At 45.5% G+C, this 24,002-nt stretch overlaps 1 protein-coding gene across 1 annotated transcript in view; it reads left to right on the top strand.

Moving 5' to 3' along the window:
- SMU1 (SMU1 DNA replication regulator and spliceosomal factor) overlaps positions 1–24,002 on the top strand; it is a 38,730-nt gene that overhangs the window by 5,054 nt on the left and 9,674 nt on the right. The window contains exons 4-8 of the mRNA XM_068233722.1: positions 2,251–2,361; positions 3,046–3,174; positions 7,955–8,074; positions 9,520–9,636; positions 9,754–9,881. Of these exons, the coding sequence (XP_068089823.1) occupies positions 2,251–2,361; positions 3,046–3,174; positions 7,955–8,074; positions 9,520–9,636; positions 9,754–9,881 (605 nt within the window). The remainder of the gene's footprint in view (positions 1–2,250; positions 2,362–3,045; positions 3,175–7,954; positions 8,075–9,519; positions 9,637–9,753; positions 9,882–24,002) is intronic.

Raw genomic sequence — 24,002 nt, 5'->3', positions numbered from 1 at the left:
TTTAATGCTATAAAGGATTTTTAGTTTTATGGGTTGGCTCATAGTTAAGCTCATTTTGGTCCCAAAAACCAACAATTTAGGCACTTTGTTGTAGGGTACTAAGTACTCGCCGTCACAGCTAATCTGTACCAAAAACTGTAGCATGTTAATAAACTAAGGGGCCATATCTAACATGTAAGTGGATAGATCAGATCAGAGTGAGATTGGAAAGAGAAAAGGGAAAGATATAGATCGAGAGATAGAGAGAGATTATGCCGGTCGCGTAATGTCAGCTCACTGTTTATCTAAAGCAAAGTACAAATACCTTAATTATTATAAAGAGACATCACCCCATATTTTTCCAAAAACCAGCAAGTTGTCCTGCAGACGGGCTGTAAGATATTCTAAATTATATGTATACTTAATTCTACCATGGAGTTCAGATATTGTAGGAGGGTTAACATCTTTCCAATGCTTAGATATTAAACATCTTGCCGCCGTCAGGAAGTGGTTAAGCAATTTCAAGGATGAATTTTTGAGTTTTGGCATAGCATGTACAGTAAAACGACAAAACATTCTAAGTATATCTAGCTACATGAGCAGCTGTATTTAAATCTTTTTAGATTTCCTTAGCGGCAGCGGCACATCAATACTGTTTAAGAGCAATGAATAAGCCCCATCTGTAAGGAATGGTGAACACACATTAATATATGCCACCGTTCCAATGAGGCTATGCCTATCTACAGCATCATTATAGTATCATTTGTTATAAATCCTAATCAAGAACCGATGGCCCAATAGAATATGTAAGATGCAACAATGGTACTTAAACAATCACCCTAGCCCACAACAGAGGCAGAGCATCCGCATAATTACGTTCAGGGCCGGTTCTAGACTGTTTGCTGCCTGAAGCAAACTTGTGAGGATGCACCCCCGATTTGGAATGATTGCACAGCACCCAACAATTTACTCACATGGAATGCTGCAGCTCATCACAATAACACACTGGCTAGCTGTGAGTCTGTGACAAACATACTGCTCACCCACAGCCACTCCATTCCTCCTCTGTCAGAACAGTAGTGCCACCTCCTCCCTTCTGCTGTGCAAGTTAAATAAAACACTGCTGCTCTCCTGCCTCCTCCCTCCTCACTCACTGTTAGACTCCTCACACAGTGCAACAAGCTGCTTTTCCCCAATGATGACCTCTTCACCTCGTTCTCCTCTCACTTTTACTCTGGCTGCATGTTGTAAGTGTAAACACAGTACAGACATGCTGCCCCTGTTATCTCTGCGCCTGATGCAAGTGTTTCACCTTCTTTCATGAGAGAACAGGCTCTGATTATGTTGGTGTTACTGACTCCTTGCTGTTTACAAGGTGGAACTCTAGCAATGTCTACAAAAATGTATATTTGCTTATAAAATCTTAGGTAGAAAATGTCCCAACAAGAACTGGAAGTTTTCAAACACCTGCCATTATGCATCAATTTTTTGAGAGGAAACCAAATGCCAGGATGAACTCCTTTTGGTCCTATGGGAGATGACAGAGATAGAAAGTAATGTTAAGGGGATGTAAATGTTCACTCTGAGACATTACATGCAGCAATTATTGCCTTCTTTAACCTTCCTGGCGGTATTGCCGCGCAGGAGAATATCTCTGCCCCTGGTGGGGAGATTTGCCCCATTTAAAGTGCTGTGCGCACAGCTTAATCGCCGCCGCTATGCGGCGATCGCCCGCACGCAGCAGCGGGAGAGGGCCCCGCCAGAGCCCTGTGCTGCCCGGACCAATGAGTTCAAGGCAGCGCTATGGGCTGGATCGGAGGCGTCTGACGTCAGGAAGTCGGCTGACGTCCATGACATCATTCCGATCGTCGCCATGGCGACAGGAGAAGCCAAACAGTTATATACGCGTTCCCCTGTTTGCTATTGATGCCGGCGACGATCGCACTAGAGGGACGCATGCGCCCTCTAGTGGTGTTTCATGTAGCTACCACTCTGGTAGCTTTACATGAAACAAAAAAAAATATTTAAAAAAATGGATTTCTGCCTATTTGGCAGAAAAAATTAACAGCCAGGAGGGTTAAGCTGGGTTTTTATTGGAATTTGCCTCCTGTTAACTGCAGTAAGTGATCCAGTAGTTGGATTCAAATAAGTGTATGTCAGTCTCATAGACCAAATCACTATTACTTGACGTATTTCCTTCTTGGACTGGGAATCTAATTGAATGTTTGTTGTTTTTTTTTTTTTTTTTTTTTTTTTGTGCGCCACATGTAGGCATATCCAGATGGCAGTAGTAAAGAAAAAAGAAGAGCTGCAATAGCACAAGCCCTGGCTGGAGAAGTCAGTGTGGTCCCTCCATCTCGTCTTATGGCACTGCTAGGGCAGGTAATGAGGAAGAAAAAAGAAATTATTCATTAGGACTAAATGACCACAAGTTATTTGCATAACCATTTTCTCCTTCTGTACTTTGTGCCCTGAGCATATAACAAAGCTGTTCTCCATATAATTAAAGTTTATGATCACTGAAACTTTGGCAGAGGCACTGCTGACAGTTGTTCCTCTTCTCTGATGCAAAGTCACTCTGCTCAGTGATCCAGCATGGAGTAGATGCTTAAATTCTGGTAACTTCACCCCCCCCCCCCCTTCTACCCCCTGGTAGCTAGCAACCTGACTTTTAGAGCTTCCATCCTCTTATCTTGCCTAGGCTGTCCAGTGCTTGGAAGGCAAAGTATACAACAGTAAGAATTGCTTGAAAATGAAGTGCCAGGATTTAAGGAGCTGTACATGGCAGGGTTGGTGAGGGAAGTGGTGTCCGCATTACCAGAATAGTGGTATAATCGCTAAAAGGAACGTTTTTAAATCAAGTGCCTGGGGTTCAGAAATAAATGTTTAGTGAAATTGCATGGGATTCACAATATTATAGTATATAACTCATAAATGTGATGGTTTTCTACATTTTGTTGTAACTTACCGTAGATTTTTTATTTTATTTAATGTCTGTCTAGTGAAAAGCTTAAACTTTGTTTTGAGGGTTGTGTACTAACAGCCTTCTCTTGTTTTGCTCATTAGGCTTTAAAATGGCAGCAGCACCAGGGTCTCCTGCCTCCAGGAATGACCATTGATTTGTTCCGAGGTAAAGCAGCTGTGAAAGATGTAGAAGAGGAGAAATTCCCCACACAGTTGAGCAGACATATCAAGGTAAACAGATGGGCAGGTGGCAGTACATTTTAGCATGTTATTTAGTTGTGTAAATAGATTTATCCACGAACCAGCACCGTGGGTCATTTGATATTTGTTTGGTAGGAGAAATTGAAATAGCCGGTCTGGGGGAGACTGTCTGTTGGAGATGCACACAAGAAATGGAGTCCTAAACAAAAACCTTCTGGCCATAATTAGTGAAGTAGACCTCATGCCAATTTTCAAGTTAAAGGGAACCTAAACTGAGGATATTGATTTGCATTTTAAAATAATACCTGTTGTCTTACTCTCCTGCTGATCCTGTGTCTCTAATACTTTCAGCCACAGCTCCTGAACAAGCATGCAGATCAGGTGCTCTGACTGAAGTCAGACTGGACTAGCTGCATGCTTGTTTCAGGTTTGTGATTGAGCCACTACTGCAGCTAAAGAGATCAGCAGGGCTGCCAGGCAACTGGTATTGTTTAAAAGGAAAAATACATATCCTCAGTTTAGGCTCCCTTTAAATATAAAAATACACACAGGTTTTGTCCATTTTTGTTCTGTCAGACTAGAAAAGTTAACCTCCTTGCCGGTTATCCCGAGCTCAGCTCGGGGTAACCTGCCGCGGAGGTTTCCTCAGGCCCTGCTGGGCCGATTTGCTAGCACTTTGCTAGCTGCATGTAACTTACGATCGCCGCCGCTCCGCGCCGATTCGCCGCAACCCGCCGCATCAGAGCTAAAAAAAAAATGCAAAAAACCGCCCTCCCTGCTGTGCGCAGCAAATTTTTATAACGGCAGGGAGGTTAATCAACAAATGTAGTTGCTGTATGGCAGCCAAAAAGAGGACCAGCACAGTACATTAATTGAATTACATCATGAATAACATCTGAAATGTGCTACAGAGCTGTAATAGAATAGAGAATTGTTACAAAAGATCTCCAAATAGCTCCTGACCAGACCATGTAATAAATTAATTGTCAAAACTTTATTGAAACAGTTGAGCGGAGAAAAAAGTAAACCAATTAAAACATCACCATAAAGTGAATTCAAAGGGGGGAGGCAACCAGGATCCATACAATTAGATGTTCAATAAGTCAAAAAGTCTAAACAATAAAGGTAAAGTCAATTAAAACGATTGAACAACCACAACAGTCACTAAAGTGCATAATAATATGTGTACATTGCAATAGCTAAGGTGATTGGATCACAGGATTAAATAGCAATTGACCAACAATATATAATTAGTAAGTGCAGTGGTATCTGATGTGATATCAACCAAAAAGTGCCCGTGCAATACCTGTGCAACTGAATATCAAGTGCACGTGCCTAGTTCTGACCAGAAATAACAGCAGCAATTATGATATTGAATGAACAGTATTGCAAATAAGAATGACAGATGATTAAAGGGATACTGAGCAGTCTCTTAAAAAAAGAAAATCTGACTTACCTGGGGCTTCCTCCAGCCCGCTGTAGCCCGCAAGGTCCCCAACATCCTCCTGGCTCCCTCCGCTGTCACGCTGGCGGCTCCGGTAACAAGCAGAATTCTGGTGAAGACGCGAGTGCTCGCCCCTGCTGTGTAGCTATCGAGCCAGCCGCCGTAAGAGCCCTGCGCATGCACTGTTCTCTAAAGACAAACACGGAGGGATCCTACGGCAGCCGCCACAAGCGGGGCAGTGGAGGGGGCCAGGGACGTCGCCGGCTACGGTGGGCTGGAAGAAGCCCCAGGTAAGTCCGGTTTTCTTTTTTAAGAGACTGGTTAGTATCCCTTTTAAGTAGAAACAAAATATTAGTGACTGTAAGAGTGGAAGGAGATTAGGACTGAGTATTGTTCAAGATAAGCAAAGAAATGGCAGGTAAAGAAAAATTGTTTTACCCAGAGGCTGGATCAATACCAGAAACATAAACACCACTTTTCCACCTTGATGCATGTTGCATGTATGCCCGCTTCTTAGAGGCAGTTGTTTTATGCCATGATTTAACTGTTGTAGGGTAGGAAATCTACAGTGCCTTATGGTGCCCAATGATATTTTTCTCAGATTTGATCATTCAAATAGATTTGCGGGTTCATAAGTAATCGGAAGGCAATTATAGATTGTTTCCATAAACCAGAAAATCGTGGTATTTCCTCAATCATTCTTATTGACAGTTCTCTAATTCTGTCAACCATTCATTTCACGACTATTTTCTTCACATACTGCGTGGTTTTCTGTACAATTAGATCGTAAAAATCTGATTGAATGATTGCATCTGAGGACTATATTGTACTGTTAATGGGTACCTTATAGTGAACAGCTATGCAGGTCAGGTGGGGTTTGTTCTTTGTTGCAAGCGTGTGTCTTGGATACTACAAAAACTAAAGGCAAGCATTATTAAAGTGTTTCCTGAAATGAAATTTGGGTGTAAACTTAGATGCTCAGATTAAACTAGTGTCTGGGCTCCCATCCATGTATGTGCGTAGGCTCACTGTGCAGGCACAAGAGGGCTTTCGCAGTAGTACAGAGCTGCTTGTGCACAGCTTTTTCCTCCAAGCATGTGCGGCTCTGTGCTACTGTCAGTGTGCCTGCACTGTGTGAACACGCTTGTTCACTGACTTGAACATGTCTGCCAAGAAGAAGAGGGTCCCGCCAACCAGCGGTGGGCTCAAGAAGGATCGGAGAAGCCTCTGGAGGATTCAGAGGCTTCCCTCTACAGAAGTAAGCAACTTTTTTTTATTTTTAATAATTACAGGTTTGCTTTAAAGAGAATCTGTATTGTTAAAATCGCACAAAAGTAAACATACCAGTGCGTTAGGGGACATCTCCTATTACCCTCTGTCACAATTTCGCCGCTCCTCGCCGCATTAAAAGTGGTTAAAAACCGTTTTAAAGTTTGTTTATAAACAAACAAAATGGCCACCAAAACAGGAAGTAGGTTGATGTACAGTATGTCCACACATAGAAAATACATTCATACACAAGCAGGCTTTATACACCCTTCCTTTTGAATCTCAAGAGATCATTTGTGTGTTTCTTTCCCCCTGCAGCTATCTTCCACTGAAGTGTTATGCTGTTTCTTCCTGCAGAGTGCAGACAGCTCTGCCTGTATGTAATTCCTCAGTATGTGAAAGCCAAGCCAGCTCAGAGGAGGATTAATCCAGCTTGTAAAAGATAAGAGTGAAGAGAGAAGCTTCCCTAATCTAAATAATACACAGGCAGTGTGCACAGAGGGGCATGGAGGGGGGAGATGCATCACAGAACCACAACACTGAAGAACTTGGCAGCCTTCCAGACACAGGCTGACAAGTCTGACAAGAGAGAGATAAGTTGATTTATTAAAGAGATGGTGATAGTAGAACGTGCTGCAGTAAGCCAGAACACATTAGAATAGCTTTTGGAACTTGTAGGATGATAAAAAAACAGGATGCAATTTTTGTTACGGAGTCTCTTTAAAGCCAAGCGTCTATAATCTTTTTAAAAGGAATAAAAATGGCAGAAACCCATCTCTAAGTTTGGGTAAACTTTTTAAGATTTCAGCTGAGGTCTCAGAATAAGTAAAGATAAGTAAAGCTTTTTGTCAAGTAGGCATGCAGCTCTGCTGCACTGGTATGCAGGTATGCACTGGTCTGTCTGATCTCTGCTCCCATCAGAGATCCACAATGAATAAACGACCTATACTCCTAGCTTGCCAATTATCTAGGCTACCTTATTAGAAATCATTTGGATACAAGGCTCAAAACATTTCTTAAGGGCCAGTTTCCACTCACCGCATTACTGGCAAGAGGTGCAATCGCCACACGCAACCACACCTACTTCCAGTCGCACCTCAATGCAGCTCTATGCCATCCCTATGCGGACTGTGGGAAACTGCAAAAAACTAGGGGAGCAGGCATGTGTAGTGTGCTCTCCTCATATGCCCCCTGTTCTCACGAGGACTCCGTTACTCTGTACCGACCCTCCGAAGTATTTCCTTGATGGGAAGGTTGTCGAAGACTGTTTGCATACGCTGCCCAGGAACGTGCGTCCTAGACCACGCATCCATGCTCTGCGCATGTGCATTATATAGAAGTGACGTAGTACGCATGCTCAGATCAGATCAGTCGCGGGAGCAAGGATGCGTAACGCCTGCACAGTTTTCACTGACCCTCCCGATCAAGAAGTAAATTCAGAGGGTTAGTATAGAGTAATGGAGGGAGCTGTGGGCATGAGAGCCCACTACACATGCCTGCTCCGAGCCCCGGTTTTTTTCTTTTGGTTGAAGGTATCTTTGTAAAGACCGTTGCTGCACCCTTATCACTTTTCTCTGCATTCCCAAAGTAAAGACACTTAAGCTAGCCTTAAGGTGGCCACTAATGATCCAATCTTTTTCATCCAATTTTACCGAATGTATAAGGGTAAATTGAGTGAATATATTCAATGGATAATTTTTCAGTATTACAACTGGACATCTGGTCAAAGAGCTGACTACACAGGAGAGATAGGATTATTTATCTTTGTGGTAATGACATTTAAATTTCCAAATATTTGAAACGCTATCAAATTTAAATGTTCTTCTTAAATGTTAAATGCACGCACCTTCGAGAGCGAATGCGGCTGCACTGTGCAAGCGCCAATATGGTCAGCACTTTTGCAATAGCACAAAGACGATCCATGCTACTGCACAGTTGCAAACCCTACTGGCGCCAGTGCAATTGCATTCGTACATGGACAGGTGCAGCCGCGATGGAGAGGGTGCTGGCCAGCAGTAAAGGGGTTGAGGAGAATCTGGGAAAACCCTCTGGGGCTTTAAACATTTTCTAACACTTTCCTATTTTATTTGTTTACAGTTTGGTCAGAAATCACATGTGGAATGTGCCCGTTTTTCACCTGATGGTCAGTATCTGGTAACCGGATCTGTAGATGGCTTTATTGAGGTTTGGAACTTTACAACTGGAAAGATCAGAAAGGCAAGTTCTATTGATTACACACAAAATGTTTTTTGTTTTTTTTTATAGCATTATTACAGTGTTAGTGTGCTTATACTTTAGTATGCTGAACATAATTTAAAATTTGGGTTTTCGTGGAGGACCACTTCTCCTTAATTCCCTTTTTCTTTCTTTTTTGTTTTTTGTTACCCAATTTACTATATTTTTCATTTTATTCACTTTTATGACCACTCTCTTAATGTCCTCCCCTGATTTGGGGTTTACAACACTGGATATTCAAGAATGAAATTCCAGACATGTCAAGTTCCTTTTAAGACCGCCAGGGTTCTCATCAATACTCATTTATCTGCTTTTAGTTTTCAGTTTACCGCCATAAGCTTCAAACCAAAATTGCCCCAATAGTTGTACTTGCACACCTGGATATGTCTCAGCATGAGCCATCAGCAGCACATACTTCTGTACTATGTTTGCAGATGATGTTATACGCACTCCAGTGAAGGGATGATGACTGTGGTGAGCCAGTCTATAACTGTGGGTCATTCTTCATACAGGGATCAACACACGCTGTACCTTTAGTGTTGGCATAGGCGCAATCTAACAGCTTACTATTTGCATAATTTGGTTGGCATGCTTGTATCTTAAATAGAATACAGCATGTATGTTGCATTATTGCTCATGACCCCAATTGTGCCTGCCCATTTCTTCCTTGCTAAGTTGCTCCCGGTGTTCTGATGTAACCAGACCGTTGCTAACTAATCCTGTCACCAGTATTGCATGACTAGAAATGGGAACAGTTGGCCAAAGGGAGCAGAATAGTTAGGGAAGGAGGGATGGAAACAATTAAGGACCAAAACCTGGGTCTCATTCTATGTGCTTGAACATTTCAGAATCAGTGATTTTTGGAATTGAGCACTGTTTTTCACACACGGAAAAAATATACATGTTAACATACATGGGCCGTATGCAATTTCACGTGGTGATAAACTTGCTCCATGCTCATTTGCCTTAATGTTTGACAGGAAGCATTGCTTATCAGCAGAATGAGACCGGCAGTTGCATAGGGAAACATAATTAGTTTAATTAGTTTGGGAATATTGTCCAAGCAATTTTTTTTCCCTCCCTACTGGGGGGGGGGGGGGGGGGGGGGGATATAATTGCATGATTTTACAACCAGTGCTTAATGCTGGCTAGTTCTGCAATTGCATAAGAGTCCTATGACTTCTATACAAGTTTATTAGCCTTTTAATAATTCTTGCTATGGTCTCTGATAAGGTCCCGGTGATGGCAACAGACCTGTACTAATTAGTAGAACATTTTATTAAATATAGGCTGTTTGCTGAATTTGTAGTCTTTTCAGTGCTTCGCATCCCTGGTGAAATTAAATAATGCTACTGCCATTATGCAGTGTGTTCTGTTCTTGGTTTAGGGATGTGGTTAAATATTGTAGCCACCTTTTGCCGTTCTAGGACCTGAAGTACCAGGCTCAGGATAACTTCATGATGATGGATGATGCGGTGCTGTGTATGTGCTTTAGCCGGGATACTGAAATGTTAGCTACAGGAGCACAGGATGGAAAAATCAAGGTATTTGTACTTTAAATATAAAATAGATTTTACAAGGTAAACAATGTGGACAGATTTTGTATAGGGATAGATATATATATATATATATATATATATATTTTTTTTTCATCGTTTTAGGTGTGGAAGATTCAGAGTGGACAGTGTTTGAGGAGGTTTGAACGTGCGCACAGTAAGGGTGTCACATGTCTCAGTTTCTCAAAAGACAGCAGCCAGATCCTCAGTGCTTCGTTTGACCAGACAATTAGGTGATGACAAATATTTGTTGCTTTTTATTCCTGTATTCATCTTAGTTGCAAGCTTTTAGATTCCCAGATTGACTATAGCTTCAAATGTTTCATATTACGACTTTTGTGCAAGACGCTTTTTTTGATGGCCATCTGTATACACAGTTGTCTTGTCTGAAAACTGTGATCTACAGCTGCAACATTGTGTACTTGTTTTTTATATCTTCTTTGCTCTGCATAGGTTCCTTAAATAAGTTATGCGAGTTGATGAAGATGTGGTTTGGAGATGATTGTAAAAAAAAAAAAAAAGTTAAAATGATCTTCTGAAAAAGTAGGCAGCGCCTATCTTAAAAAGGATCTTTAAAGCAGTAGGATCAGCCATACTATGCCAGGGAAAAAAAACACATAAGTAGATAAATACTTGACCTACTTACATAACACATGTATTATACTGTCCACGTTTTGATTTCAGTGAATGTTATATAGTAAATGACGAGAATTCTGTTCCTGGTGGGGGCCATGTCTTTTGCCCACAGTTAAGGCTAAAGCTGGCCATACACTGGCCCGATTTGCCACCGTTTCGACAGCAGATTCGATCACTGGGATCGAATCTGCTGCCAATCTTTCGCGCTACACGCCGAATTTCGATCTATCCCGTCTATCTCTCCGTGCGGAAAATTACCATCGATCGCCCGCGGGTAGGGAGCGCGTCGCTAGCGGCGTTCGAGTGCCTGACGACCGACGCAATAGAGCCCGCATACATTACCTGCTCTGCCGGCGCGAGTCCTCCCGGTCACCGCTGCTTCGTCTCCGCTCTGGTCTGGTCTCCAGCATGCTTCACTTCTTCTAGCCCGGCAGGAAGTTTAAACAGTAGAGGGCGCTCTACTGTTTAAACTTCCTGTCAGGCAGGAAGAAGTGAAGCATGCCGGAGACCAGACCAGAGCGGAGATGAAGCAGCAGTGACCGGGAGGACTCGCGCCGGCGGAGCAGGTAAAGTATGCGGGCGGGAGCGGCGGCAGCACCACCACCACAACAGATTGTGAACGGTTTCAGGCTGAAATCGGTTCACAATCTGTTTGCAGTAAAGGTAGCCATACGATCCCTCTCTGATCAGATTCGATCAGAGAGGGATCTATCTGTTGGTCGAATCTGATGGCAAATCGACCAGTGTATGGCTACCTTAACCACTTGAGGACCTAGGGCTTTACCCCCCCTTAAAGACACTCTGTAACATTAAAAAGATCCCCTGGGGGGTACTCACCTCGGGTGGGGGAAGCCTCCGGATCCTAATGAGGCTTCCCACGCCGTCCTCTGTCCCACGGGGTCTCGCTGCAGCCCTCTGAACAGCCGGCGACTGTGCCGACTGTCAGTTCAATATTTACCTTTGCTGGCTCCAGCGGGGGCGCTGTGGCGGCTTTCCGTTCCGAACTACACGGAAATACCCGATCTCATTCGGGTCCGCTCTACTGCGCAGGCGCAGGAAACTTGCGCCTGCGCAGTAGAGCAGATCCGACGCCGATCGGGTATTTCCGTGTAGTTCGGAGCCAACAGCTGTCAGAGCGCCTGCGCAGGAGCCAGGAAGGTAAATATTGACGTCACCGCTGCACGGACTCCACGGAGGGCTGCAGCGAGACCCCTGACGGATGGAGGACGGCGTGGGAAGCCTCATTAGGATCCTGAGGCTTCCCCCACCCGAGGTGAGTACCCCCCAGGGGATCTTTTCATGTTACAGATCCTCTTTAAGGACCGGACACTTTTTTTCCATTCAGACCACTGCAGCTTTCACGGTTTATTGCTCGCTCATACAACCTACCACCTAAATGAATTTTGGCTCCTTTTCTTGTCACTAATAAAGCTTTCTTTTGGTGCTATTTGATTGCTCCTGCAATTTTTACTTTTTATTATATTCATCAAAAAAGACATGAATTTTGGCAAAAAATTTTTTTTTTTTTTTTACTTTCTGTGCTGACATTTTTCAAATAAAGTAAAATTTCTGTATACATCGCGAAAAATGTGGACAAACATGTTTTTGATAAAAAAAAAACCCATTCAGTGTATATTTATTGGTTTGGGTAAAAGTTATAGCGTTTACAAACTATGGTGCAAAAAGTGAATTTTCCCATTTTCAAGCATCTATGACTTTTCTGACCACCTGTCATGTTTCATGAGGGGCTAGAATTCCAGGATAGTATAAATACCCCCCAAATGACCCCATTTTGGAAAGAAGACATCCCAAAGTATTCACTAAGAGGCATAGTGAGTACTAAGAGGCATAGTGAGTTCATAGAAGATATTATTTTTTGTCACAAGTAAGCGGAAAATGACACTTTGTGACAAAAAAAAAAAAGTTTCCATTTCTTCTAACTTGCGACAAAAAAAAATGAAATCTGCCACGGACTCATCATGCCCCTCTCTGAATACCTTGAAGTGTCTACATTCCAAAATGGGGTCATTTGTGGGGTGTGTTTACTGTCCTCGCATTTTGGGGGTGCTAATTTGTAAGCACCCCTGTAAAGCCTAAAGGTGCTCATTGGACTTTGGGCCCCTTAGCGCAGTTAGGCTGCAAAAAAGTGCCACACATGTGGTATTGCCATACTCGGGAGAAGTAGTATAATGTGTTTTGGGGTGTATTTTTACACATACCCATGCTGGGTGGGAGAAATATCTCTGTAAATGACAATTTGTTAATTTTTTTTACACACAATTGTCCATTTACAGAGATCTTTCTCCCACTCAGCATGGGTATGTGTAAAAATACACCCCAAAACACATTATACTACTTCTCCCGAGTACGGCAATACCACATGTGTGGATCTTTTTTGCATCCTAACTGCGCTAAGGGGCCCAAAGTTCAATGAGTACCTTTAGGATTTCACAGGTCATTTTGCGACATTTGGTTTCAAGACTACTCCTCACGGTTTAGGGCCCCTAAAATGCCAGGGCAGTATAGGAACCCCATAAATGACCCCATTTTAGAAAGAAGACACCCCAAGGTATTCCGTTAGGAGTACGGTGTGTTCATAGAAGATTTTATTTTTTGTCACAAGTTAGCGGAAAATGACACTTTGTGAAAAAAACCAATAAAAATCAATTTCCGCTAACTTGTGACAAAAAATAAAATCTTCTATGAACTCACCGTAGTACTAACGGAATATCTTAGGGTGTCTTCTTTCTAAAATGGGGTCATTTGTGGGGTTCCTATACTGCCCTGGCATTTTAGGGGCCCTAAACCGTGAGGAGTAGTCTTGAAACAAAAATGACCTGTGAAATCCTAAAGGTACTCATTGGACTTTGGGCCCCTTAGCGCAGTTAGGCTGCAAAAAAGTGCCAATCATGTGGTATCGCCGTACTCGGGAGAAGTAGTATAATGTGTTTTGGGGTGTATTTTTACACATACCCATGCTGGGTGGGAGAAATAACTCAGTAAATGGACAATTGTGTGTAAAAAAAATTAACAAATTGTCATTTACAGAGATATTTCTCCCACCCAGCATGGGTATGTGTAAAAATACACCCCAAAACACATTATACTACTTCTCCAGAGTACGGCGATACCACGATTGGCACTTTTTTTCAGCCTAACTGCGCTAAGGGGCCCAAAGTCCAATGAGTACCTTTAGGATTTCACAGGTCATTTTGTTTCAAGACTACTCCTCACGGTTTAGGGCCCCTAAAATGCCAGGGTAGTATAGGAACCCCACTAATGACCCCATTTTAGAAAGAAGACACCCCAAGGTATTCCGTTAGTACTACGGTGAGTTCATAGAAGTTTTTTTATTTTTTTTGTCACAAGTTAGCGGAAATTGATTTTAATTGTTGTTTTTTTTTCACAAAGTGTCATTTTCCGCTAACTTGTGACAAAAAATAAAATCTTCTATGAACTCACCATACTCCTAACGGAATACGTTTGGGTGTCTTCTTTCTAGAATGGGGTCATTTGTGGGGTTCCTATACTGCCCTGGCATTTTAGGGGCCCTAAACCGTGAGGAGTAGTCTTGAAACCAAATGTCGCAAAATGACCTGTGAAATCCTAAAGGTACTCATTGGACTTTGGGCCCCTTAGCGTACTTAGGGTGTAAAAAAGTGCCACATGTGGTACCGCCGTACTCAGGAGAAGTAGTATAATGTGTTTTGGGGTGTATTTTTACACATACCCATGCTGAGTGGGAGAAATATCTCTGTACATGACAATTGTTTGATTTTTTTTTACACACAATTGTCCATTTACAGATTGTCCATTTTCTCCCACCCAGCATGGGTATGTGTAAAAATACACCCCAAAACACATTATACTACTTCTCCTGAGTACAGCGATACCACATGTGTGACACTTTTTTTTTTGCAGCCTAGGTGCGCTAAGGGGCCCAACGTCCTAGTCACAGGTCATTTTGAGGCATTTGTTTTCTAGACTACTCACGGTTTAGGGCCCCTAAAATGCCAGGGCAGTATAGGAACCCCACAAGTGACCCCATTTTAGAAAGAAGACACCCCAAGGTATTCCATTAGGTGTATGGCGAGTTCATAGAAGATTTTATTTTTTGTCACAAGTTAGTGAAAAATGACACTTTGTGGAAAAAAAAAAATTCAATTTCTGCTAACTTTTGACAAAAAATAAAATCTTCTATGAACTCGTCATACACCTAACAGAATACATTGGGGTGTCTTTTTTTCTAAAATGGGGTCAGTTTGTGGGGTTCCTATACCGCCCTGGCATTTTACGGGCCCAAAACCGTGAGTAGTCTGGAAACCAAATGTCTCAAAATGACTGTTCAGGGGTATAAGCATCTGCAAATTTTGATGACAGGTGGTCTATGAGGGGGCGAATTTTGTGGAACCGGTCATATGCAGGGTGGCCGTTTAGATGACAGGTTGTATTGGGCCTGATCTGATGGATAGGAGTGCTAGGGGGGTGACAGGAGGTGATCGATGGGTGTCTCAGGGGGTGGTTAGAGGGGAAAATAGATGCAATCAATGCACTGGGGAGGTGATCGGAAGGGGGTCTGAGGGGGATCTGAGGGTTTGGCCGAGTGATCAGGAGCCCACACGGGGCAAATTAGGGCCTGATCTGATGGGTAGGTGTGCTAGGGGGTGACAGGAGGTGATTGATGGGTGTCTCAAGGTGTGATTAGAGGGGGGAATAGATGCAAGCAATGCACTGGCGAGGTGATCAGGGCTGGGGCCTGAGGGCATTCTGAGGGTGTGGGCGGGTGATTGAGTGCCCTAGGGGCAGATAGGGGTCTAATCTGATAGGTAGCAGTGACAGGGGGTGACTGATGGGTAATTAGTGAGTGTTTAGGATAGAGAACAGATATAAACACTGCACTTGGGAGGTGATCTGACGTCGGATCTGCGGGCGATCTATTGGTGTGGGTGGGTGATCAGATTGCCCGCAAGGGGCAGGTTAGGGGCTGATTGATGGGTGACAGTGCCAGGGGGTGATTGATGGGTGGCAGTGATGGGGTGATTGATGGGTGATTGACAGGTGATCAGTGGGTTATTACAGGGAAGCACAGATGTAAATATTGCACTGGCGAATTGATAAGGGGAGTCTGAGGGCAATCTGAGCGTGTAGGCGGGTGATTGGGTGCCCGCAAGGGGCAGATTAGGGTCTGATCTGATGGGTAACAGTGACAGGTGGTGGTAGGAGGTGATTGATGGGTGATTGATGGGTAATTAGTGGGTGTTTAGGGTAGATAACAGATGTAAACACTGCACTTGGGAGGTGATCTGACGTCGGATCTGCGGGCGATCTATCGGTGTGTGTGGGTGATCAGATTGCCCGCAAGGGGCAGGTTAGGGGCTGATTGATGGGTGGCAGTGACAGGGGGTGATTGACAGGTGATCAGGGGGATAGATGCATACAGTACACGGGGGGGGGGGGGGGGTCTGGGGAGAATCTGATGGGGTGGGGGGGGTGATCAGGGGGGGGGATAAAAAAAAATAGCGTTTACAGATAGTGACAGGGAGTGATTGATGGGTGATTAGGGGGGTAATTGGGTGCAAACAGGGGTCTGGGGGTGGGCAGGGGGGGGTCTGATGGGTGCTGTGGGCGATCTGGGGCAGGGGGGGGAGAAATCAGTGTGCTTGGGTGCGACATAGGGTGGCTGCAGCCTGCCCTGGTGGTCCCTCGGACATTGGGACCACCAGGGCAGGAGGCAGCCTGTATAATACACTTTGTAAACATTACAAAGTGTATTATACACTTTGTTTGCGGCGATCATCGGGTTAACATCCCGCCGGCGCTTCCGTATGGCCGGCGGGATGTTGCGGCGGGCGAACGGAGCCAAGCGGAGGCGGAGAATCGCGTCACGGATGACACGATCGCTCCGCCCATGCCCCTAAAAGGACCGCCGCCTCTGTGGGTGAGCCGGTCCTTCAGGACTCCACTTCCCGGCCGCCCCTGTGCGTTAGGTGGTCGGGAAGTGGTTAACTCGTGATGTCATTTCTGCCCTTTACTTTTTTTCTTGTCTCCTCGAATCGCTGAATCACCTCAGCCTTGCTTGTAAACACAAGTGAGTAGGGGATTAGGTTTCAGATAAGAAGCTGGCAGGGAAATAAAGGGAAGAGGAGGAATAGATTATAGATAAAAAGAACCCCCCCAGCATGCAATTCTTTGGCACGACTACTAAAGGACCAGTGTTCCTTAACCTGCCTGGCGTTCTATTAAGATCGCCAGGCAGGCTGCGGGAGGGTTTTTTTTTAATAAAAAAAAAACTATTTCATGCAGCCAACTGAAAGTTGGCTGCATGAAAGCCCACTAGAGGGCGCTCCGGAGGCGATCTTCCGATCGCCTCCGGCGCCCAGAATAAACAAGGAAGGCCGCAATGAGCGGCCTTCCTTGTTTTGCTTACATCGTCGCCATAGCGACGAGCGGAGTGACGTCATCGACGTCAGCCGACGTCCTGACGTCAGCCGCCTCCGATCCAGCCCTTAGCGCTGGCCGGAACTTTTTGTTCCGGCTACGCTGGGCTCAGGCGGCTAGGGGGGCCCTCTTTCGCCGCTGCTCGCGGCGGATCGCCGCAGAGCGGCGGCGATCAGGCAGCACACGCGGCTGGCAAAGTGCCGGCTGCGTGTGCTGCTTTTTATTTGAGCCAAATCGGCCCAGCAGGGCCTGAGCGGCAGGCTCCGGCGGTACTGGACGAGCTGAGCTCGTCCAGACCGCCCAGCAGGTTAAGTATGTGATAACTCCAAATCATAACCGCAGAAAAAGTTTTGAAAGTTTTGAATGCAGGATTAGCATCTTTATCACTTAATACACTCAGGCCAGTTGCTGTTGAAATTTGATTTTTATGGTGACGATACCGCTTTAACCCAGAATTGAACTTCATCCCAATCAGTAGCTGATACCTCCTTTCCCACAAGAAGTCTTTTTCTTGAGTAGATTGTCCGGAGGAGTGGTGAAACCTCTCCCACAGTGTCATGATTTGCCAGTTTCCTGTTAACCTCATTGCATTGTGGGAGATAACGGCTGTTACCAAGCAAGCAGTATCTCCCTTTGTGCATAGAGCTCTCAGTAATATAACATTCCGCAGAGATCAACTGACAGGACTAAACATGTGGCCACCTGTGATACATTTCAGAATGTAAATTGGGGTGAGGAAAGATTTTACAATATGCAAACAGTCAGTAATTTATGTGAATATTGTAAAATATACGCAATTTTATTAATTTTTAGAACCTCTCTAGATGAGAACTAAAGTAAAATATTCAGTCTAGTATACAGCACAGTTATCTTCATATCCATATCCAACTGAAATTCCACCTTCATTGTAAAAATTACTTTTTACAGTTTAACCCTTAAGCAGTTGCCGTTGGGGAAGTGTACCTTCCCCAGCCTGGCAGGGTATGCAGAGCGGACGGCAGGGAGCTTTCATAGTTAGCTGCCCAGATGCTGGATCGGCTTCTTCTTCCTCCACCGTGGCGGCAATGTAATCCCGACATGTCTTCTCGGTTCCGATCACATGATATGGCATGTGATCGGGATCCAGGAGACCCTGTCAACGTTATAGCGCCAGCCGGTGGTGGAAGAGTCATATCATGTGATCGGGACTCAGAAGAACTGTCTGAAGTTCAGAGCCGCTGGTGAAGGAAGAGAAGAAGCTGTACAGAACAGGTAAATATAACTGCTCCCTGCCACGCTCTTGTTTGGCTGCACTAGACAACTAAACGAGATATGCCGACAGAGGCTTAGAATACACCAGCAACTTTCAAATGTAAAATTTAGTTTGAAGCTGCTAATGAGTTGCATTGATTAAGTTGCATTTCACAACCAAATGCTAATAAGTCAGGGTGACCTAGTAGCTTGGACAGCTAACCATGTAGTTAGAACAAACCAGAAACTAAGCAAGAATTAAACAAATTAATCAAGATGACTTGGTAGCTAAAGCTTCGTACACACGCCTGATTTACGTCAGCTGATGTGGCCGATCAAAGAAAATAGTTCCACCTCTGCTTCAATGTCACTTTTACAAAACTTTATTAATAATGGTATAGCACACTCTGCATGTCACTTCGTGTATCAATTAAAATCATAAAACACGCTGCTATTGATCTATAGCACAGCCGGCTGGGCACATGCACTCAGCACCAACACACCTCTATCACACACGGGATCCCATCACGCACAGTCCTATTCTATATACTATTGCACTTCTCCCAACTAGAAACCTGGGTTTCCCCCAGCTGAGTGGGGATTTGGTCTTGCAGCTCTAAAGGGGTATAAGTTACACTTCTATTACAGTTCCTGTTCGATAGTACTATGGCTCTCATTCATGATGGTAAATTCAAAAAGTCCGCTTCTATTGCAATTCCTGTTCAGCAGCAGTATAGCAGTCATTAGTGTTAGTAGCAAAGCTGTCTGCAGTTAGTCATATTAATGATATCAATACACGCTTCTATTGCATTCCCTGTTCCGCAACAGTATAGCAGTTATTAAAATTCGCAATAAAGCTGTCTGCCTCAACAGAGGCTCTCACCACTCCATCATACGATTTTCAGCCATCAGGTTCTGTTCCCTTGCAGAGCATTCATACAGCCTTCATCCCATATACAGTCCCAGGGATAGTGCTGCCTGTGTGGTCTCCCCAGGTTGTGGTTTCCTGGTGTGTGTATGCCAGCATTAGCTCACAGCCGTAATCTGGTCAGTCTCTCATCCCCTCTTGTAAACAGCCCCACAATCTGTCCGGCGCCGGTCTAGCATGGAGGCTTCTGCGGGGAGGATAGTCTGGCATGTGCTATGTCGCAGCGTGGGCCTCCTCACCACGCGTATCGGCCGCTTCCGGCCTTAATCACGAGATCACATGATTAAGGCCGGAAGCGGCCGATAGCCGAAGCCTCCATGCTAGACCGGCGCCGGACAGATTGTGGGGCTGTTTACAAGAGGGGATGAGAGACTGACCAGATTACGGCTGTGAGCTAATGCTGGCATACACACACCAGGAAACCACAACCTGGGGAGACCACACAGGCAGCACTATCCCTGGGACTGTATATGGGATGAAGGCTGTATGAATGCTCTGCAAGGGAACAGAACCTGATGGCTGAAAATCGTATGATGGAGTGGTGAGAGCCTCTGTTGAGGCAGACAGCTTTATTGCGAATTTTAATAACTGCTATACTGTTGCGGAACAGGGAATGCAATAGAAGCGTGTATTGATATCATTAATATGACTAACTGCAGACAGCTTTGCTACTAACACTAATGACTGCTATACTGCTGCTGAACAGGAATTGCAATAGAAGCGGACTTTTTGAATTTACCATCATGAATGAGAGCCATAGTACTATCGAACAGGAACTGTAATAGAAGTGTAACTTATACCCCTTTAGAGCTGCAAGACCAAATCCCCACTCAGCTGGGGGAAACCCAGGTTTCTAGTTGGGAGAAGTGCAATAGTATATAGAATAGGACTGTGCGTGATGGGATCCCGTGTGTGATAGAGGTGTGTTGGTGCTGAGTGCATGTGCCCAGCCGGCTGTGCTATAGATCAATAGCAGCGTGTTTTATGATTTTAATTGATACACGAAGTGACATGCAGAGTGTGCTATACCATTATTAATAAAGTTTTGTAAAAGTGACATTGAAGCAGAGGTGGAACTATTTTCTTTGGCCGTATTTGCATTTGCCCACCTTATGCTCCCCCGAATCTGGGGTGTCACACAGTAAATTGCCAGTGAGTTCCATGTACTTTATTACTTGATCTGATGTGGCCGATAACGACTGCCTTTATCCGATAATCCAACGTGTGTATGGCAGCCAACGCCCCCCTACCCACGAGTGTTCCGCCAGGTGGATCTACTCGCTCCTCCAGCGACGCAGACCCTATTGTTCACACTGCTCCCCGTCTTCCGCGTTATGTCACGCACACGCTGCTCATCCCCTCGTCGACCCCCCCCTTCCTCCAATAGCAACACTGTGCACCATCAGCTACACAGCTGACATGCATGTGTACAGCCTGACCCAGCGATGTCGCCCAGGGGGATCAGGGTGACATCTGTCAAAGGTGTGTACATACCTTAAGGGCTGGAACCCACTAGTGCGATTTATTTTTATTTTATTTTTTTTAATTTTTTTTGTGAGCATTTAGGGAGAAATTCAAAACGCTAGCAATTTCCCTAAACGCTCAGCTAATGTTAATGGATGGGCCCAATTCCACTGGAGTGATTGCGATTACCAAAATCGCAAACGCAGGACATGCAGCATTTTTGGTGTTAGCGTTACTGCAATGTAAAGTATGTAAACGCTGGCATAATCGCTCGTCAAAACCTACACAGAGCAATTTTGCTAGCGGTTTGAAATTACTGTACAAAAATTTAAAAATTGAAAGGACAAAAAACGCTAATCTCTACACAATCGCTAACACGCTTACACTTTTTAAAATCTCTACCCAAATCACCAGAAAACACTCATGAAATCGCATACAAAACACTAGCGATTGCGATTAACGATAGCGATTTGTAGTGGGTTTCAGGATTTAAACAGATGCAATAAATATTTGTTGGTTGCTGTTGGCAACAACACTACATTTTCGTTCGGCACCATATCACAGGAAGTGTGATAACTTGACACTCATCACAGCAAACTGCATAGGACAGAGGTTCCCAACCGGTGTGCGGCGACACATTTATGTGTCGCCGCTCTCTGCTCCCCCTGCTTGTCTCCCCCGCAGATCGTCCTTCTCAGGGCTACAAGAAAATGGCCGCCGCCGTCCACATTTGCAGACATGCGGCGGCCATTTTCTTGTAGATGTGCACTATCTACAGGCAGAGGGCGGATGCAGCGCATCGAGGACGGAGCCACGGAGGAGAAGGGGCGGAGTGGTGGCTATGGAGGGGTGAGTTAGGGCGGGGATCGCCATCCTGTGGTCCGTGGGACGCTCCCAGTTGGGCCGCAGGACTGTCCTCTTCCCTTTCTGGGGCACTATACTGGCTATCCTGGGGCACTATACTGGGGCTCTATCCTGGGGCAATATACTGGCTATACTGGGGCATTATACTGGGGCACTATACTGGCTATACTGGCTATCCTGGGGCACTATACTGGCTATCCTGGGACACTATACTGGGGCGCTATCCTGGGGCACTATACTAGCTATCCTGGGGCACTATACTGGCTATCCTGGGGCACTATACTGGGGCGCTATCCTGGGGCAATATACTGGCTATACTGGGGCACTATACTAGCTATCCTGGGGCTCTATACTAGCTATACTGGGGCACTATACTGGGGCGCTATCCTGGGGCAATATACTGGCTATCCTGGGGCACTATACTGGCTATCCTGGGGCACTATACTGGCTATACTGGGGCACTATACTGGCTATACTGGGGCACTATACTGGCTATACTGGGGCACTATACTAGCTATACTGGGGCCCTATCCTGGGGCACTATACTGGCTATCCTGGGGCACTATACTGGCTATCCTGGGGCACTATACTGGCTATCCTGGGGCACTATACTGGCTATACTGGGGCACTATACTGGGGCGCTATCCTGGGGCACTATACTGGGGCGCTATCCTGGGGCAATATACTGGCTATCCTGGGGCACTATACTAGCTATCCTGGGGCACTATACTGGCTATCCTGGGGCACTATACTGGGGCGCTATCCTGGGGCAATATACTGGCTATACTGGGGCACTATACTAGCTATCCTGGGGCACTATACTAGCTATACTGGGGCACTATACTGGCTATACTGGGGCGCTATCTTGCGGCACTATACTGGCTATACTGGGGCGCTATACTGGGGCACTATACTAGCTATACTGGGGCACTATACTGGCTATCCTGGGGCACTATACTGGCTATCCTGGGGCACTATACTGGCTATCCTGGGACACTATACTGGGGCGCTATCCTGGGGCAATATACTGGCTATACTGGGGCACTATACTGGCTATACTTGGGCACTATACTAGCTATACTGGGGCACTATACTAGCTATACTGGGGCACTATACTGGCTATCCTGGGGCACTATACTGGGGCACTATACTGGCTATCCTGGGGCACTATACTGGGGCACTATACTGGCTATCCTGGGGCACTATACTGGCTATCCTGGGGCACTATACTGGCTATCCTGGGGCACTATACTGGGGCGCTATCCTGGGGCACTATACTGGGGCGCTATCCTGGGGCAATATACTGGCTATCCTGGGGCACTATACTAGCTATCCTGGGGCACTATACTAGCTATACTGGGGCACTATACTGGCTATACTGGGGCGCTATACTGGGGCACTATACTGGCTATCCTGGGGCACTATACTGGCTATCCTGGGGCACTATACTGGCTATCCTGGGGCACTATACTAGCTATACTGGGGCACTATACTAGCTATACTGGGGCACTATACTGGCTATACTGGGGCACTATACTGGCTATACTGGGGCACTATACTGGCTATACTGGGGCACTATACTGGCTATACTGGGGCACTATACTGGCTATACTGGGGCACTATACTGGCTATACTGGGGCACTATACTGGCTATACTGGGGCACTATACTGGCTATACTGGGGCACTATACTGGCTATACTGGGGCACTATACTGGCTATACTGGGGCACTATACTGGCTATACTGGGGCACTATACTGGCTATACTGGGGCACTATACCGGCTATCCTGGGACACTATACTGGGGCGCTATCCTGGGGCAATATACTGGCTATACTGGGGCACTATACTAGCTATACTGGGGCACTATACTAGCTATACTGGGGCACTATACTGGCTATACTGGGGCACTATACTGGCTATACTGGGGCACTATACTGGCTATACTGGGGCACTATACTGGGGCACTATACTGGCTATACTGGGGCACTATACTGGCTATACTGGGGCACTATACTGGCTATACTGGGGCACTATACTGGCTATACTGGGGCACTATACTGGCTATACTGGGGCACTATACTGGCTATACTGGGGCACTATACTGGGGCACTATACTGGCTATACTGGGGCACTATACTGGCTATACTGGGGCACTATACTGGCTATACTGGGGCACTATACCGGCTATCCTGGGACACTATACCGGCTATCCTGGGACACTATACTGGGGCGCTATCCTGGGGCAATATACTGGCTATACTGGGGCACTATACTAGCTATACTGGGGCACTATACTAGCTATACTGGGGCACTATACTGGCTATACTGGGGCACTATACTGGCTATACTGGGGCACTATACTGGCTATCCTGGGGCACTATACTGGGGCACTATCCTGGGGCACTATACTGGCTATCCTGGGGCACTATACTGGCTATACTGGGGCACTATACTGGCTATACTGGGGCACTATACTGGGGCACTGTACTGGCTATACTGGGGCACTATACTGGCTATACTGGGGCACTATACTGGCTATACTGGGGCACTATACTGGCTATACTGGGGCACTATACTGGCTATACTGGGGCACTATACTGGCTATACTGGGGCACTATACTGGCTATACTGGGGCACTATACTGGCTATACTGGGGCACTATACTGGCTATACTGGGGCACTATACTGGCTATACTGGGGCACTATACTGGCTATACTGGGGCACTATACTGGCTATACTGGGGCACTATACTGGCTATACTGGGGCACTATACTGGCTATACTGGGGCACT

This window comes from Hyperolius riggenbachi, chromosome 1, assembly GCF_040937935.1.
Source record: "Hyperolius riggenbachi isolate aHypRig1 chromosome 1, aHypRig1.pri, whole genome shotgun sequence".
NCBI lineage: Eukaryota > Metazoa > Chordata > Amphibia > Anura > Hyperoliidae > Hyperolius > Hyperolius riggenbachi.
This window is presented reverse-complemented; position numbering and strand designations above follow the sequence as displayed.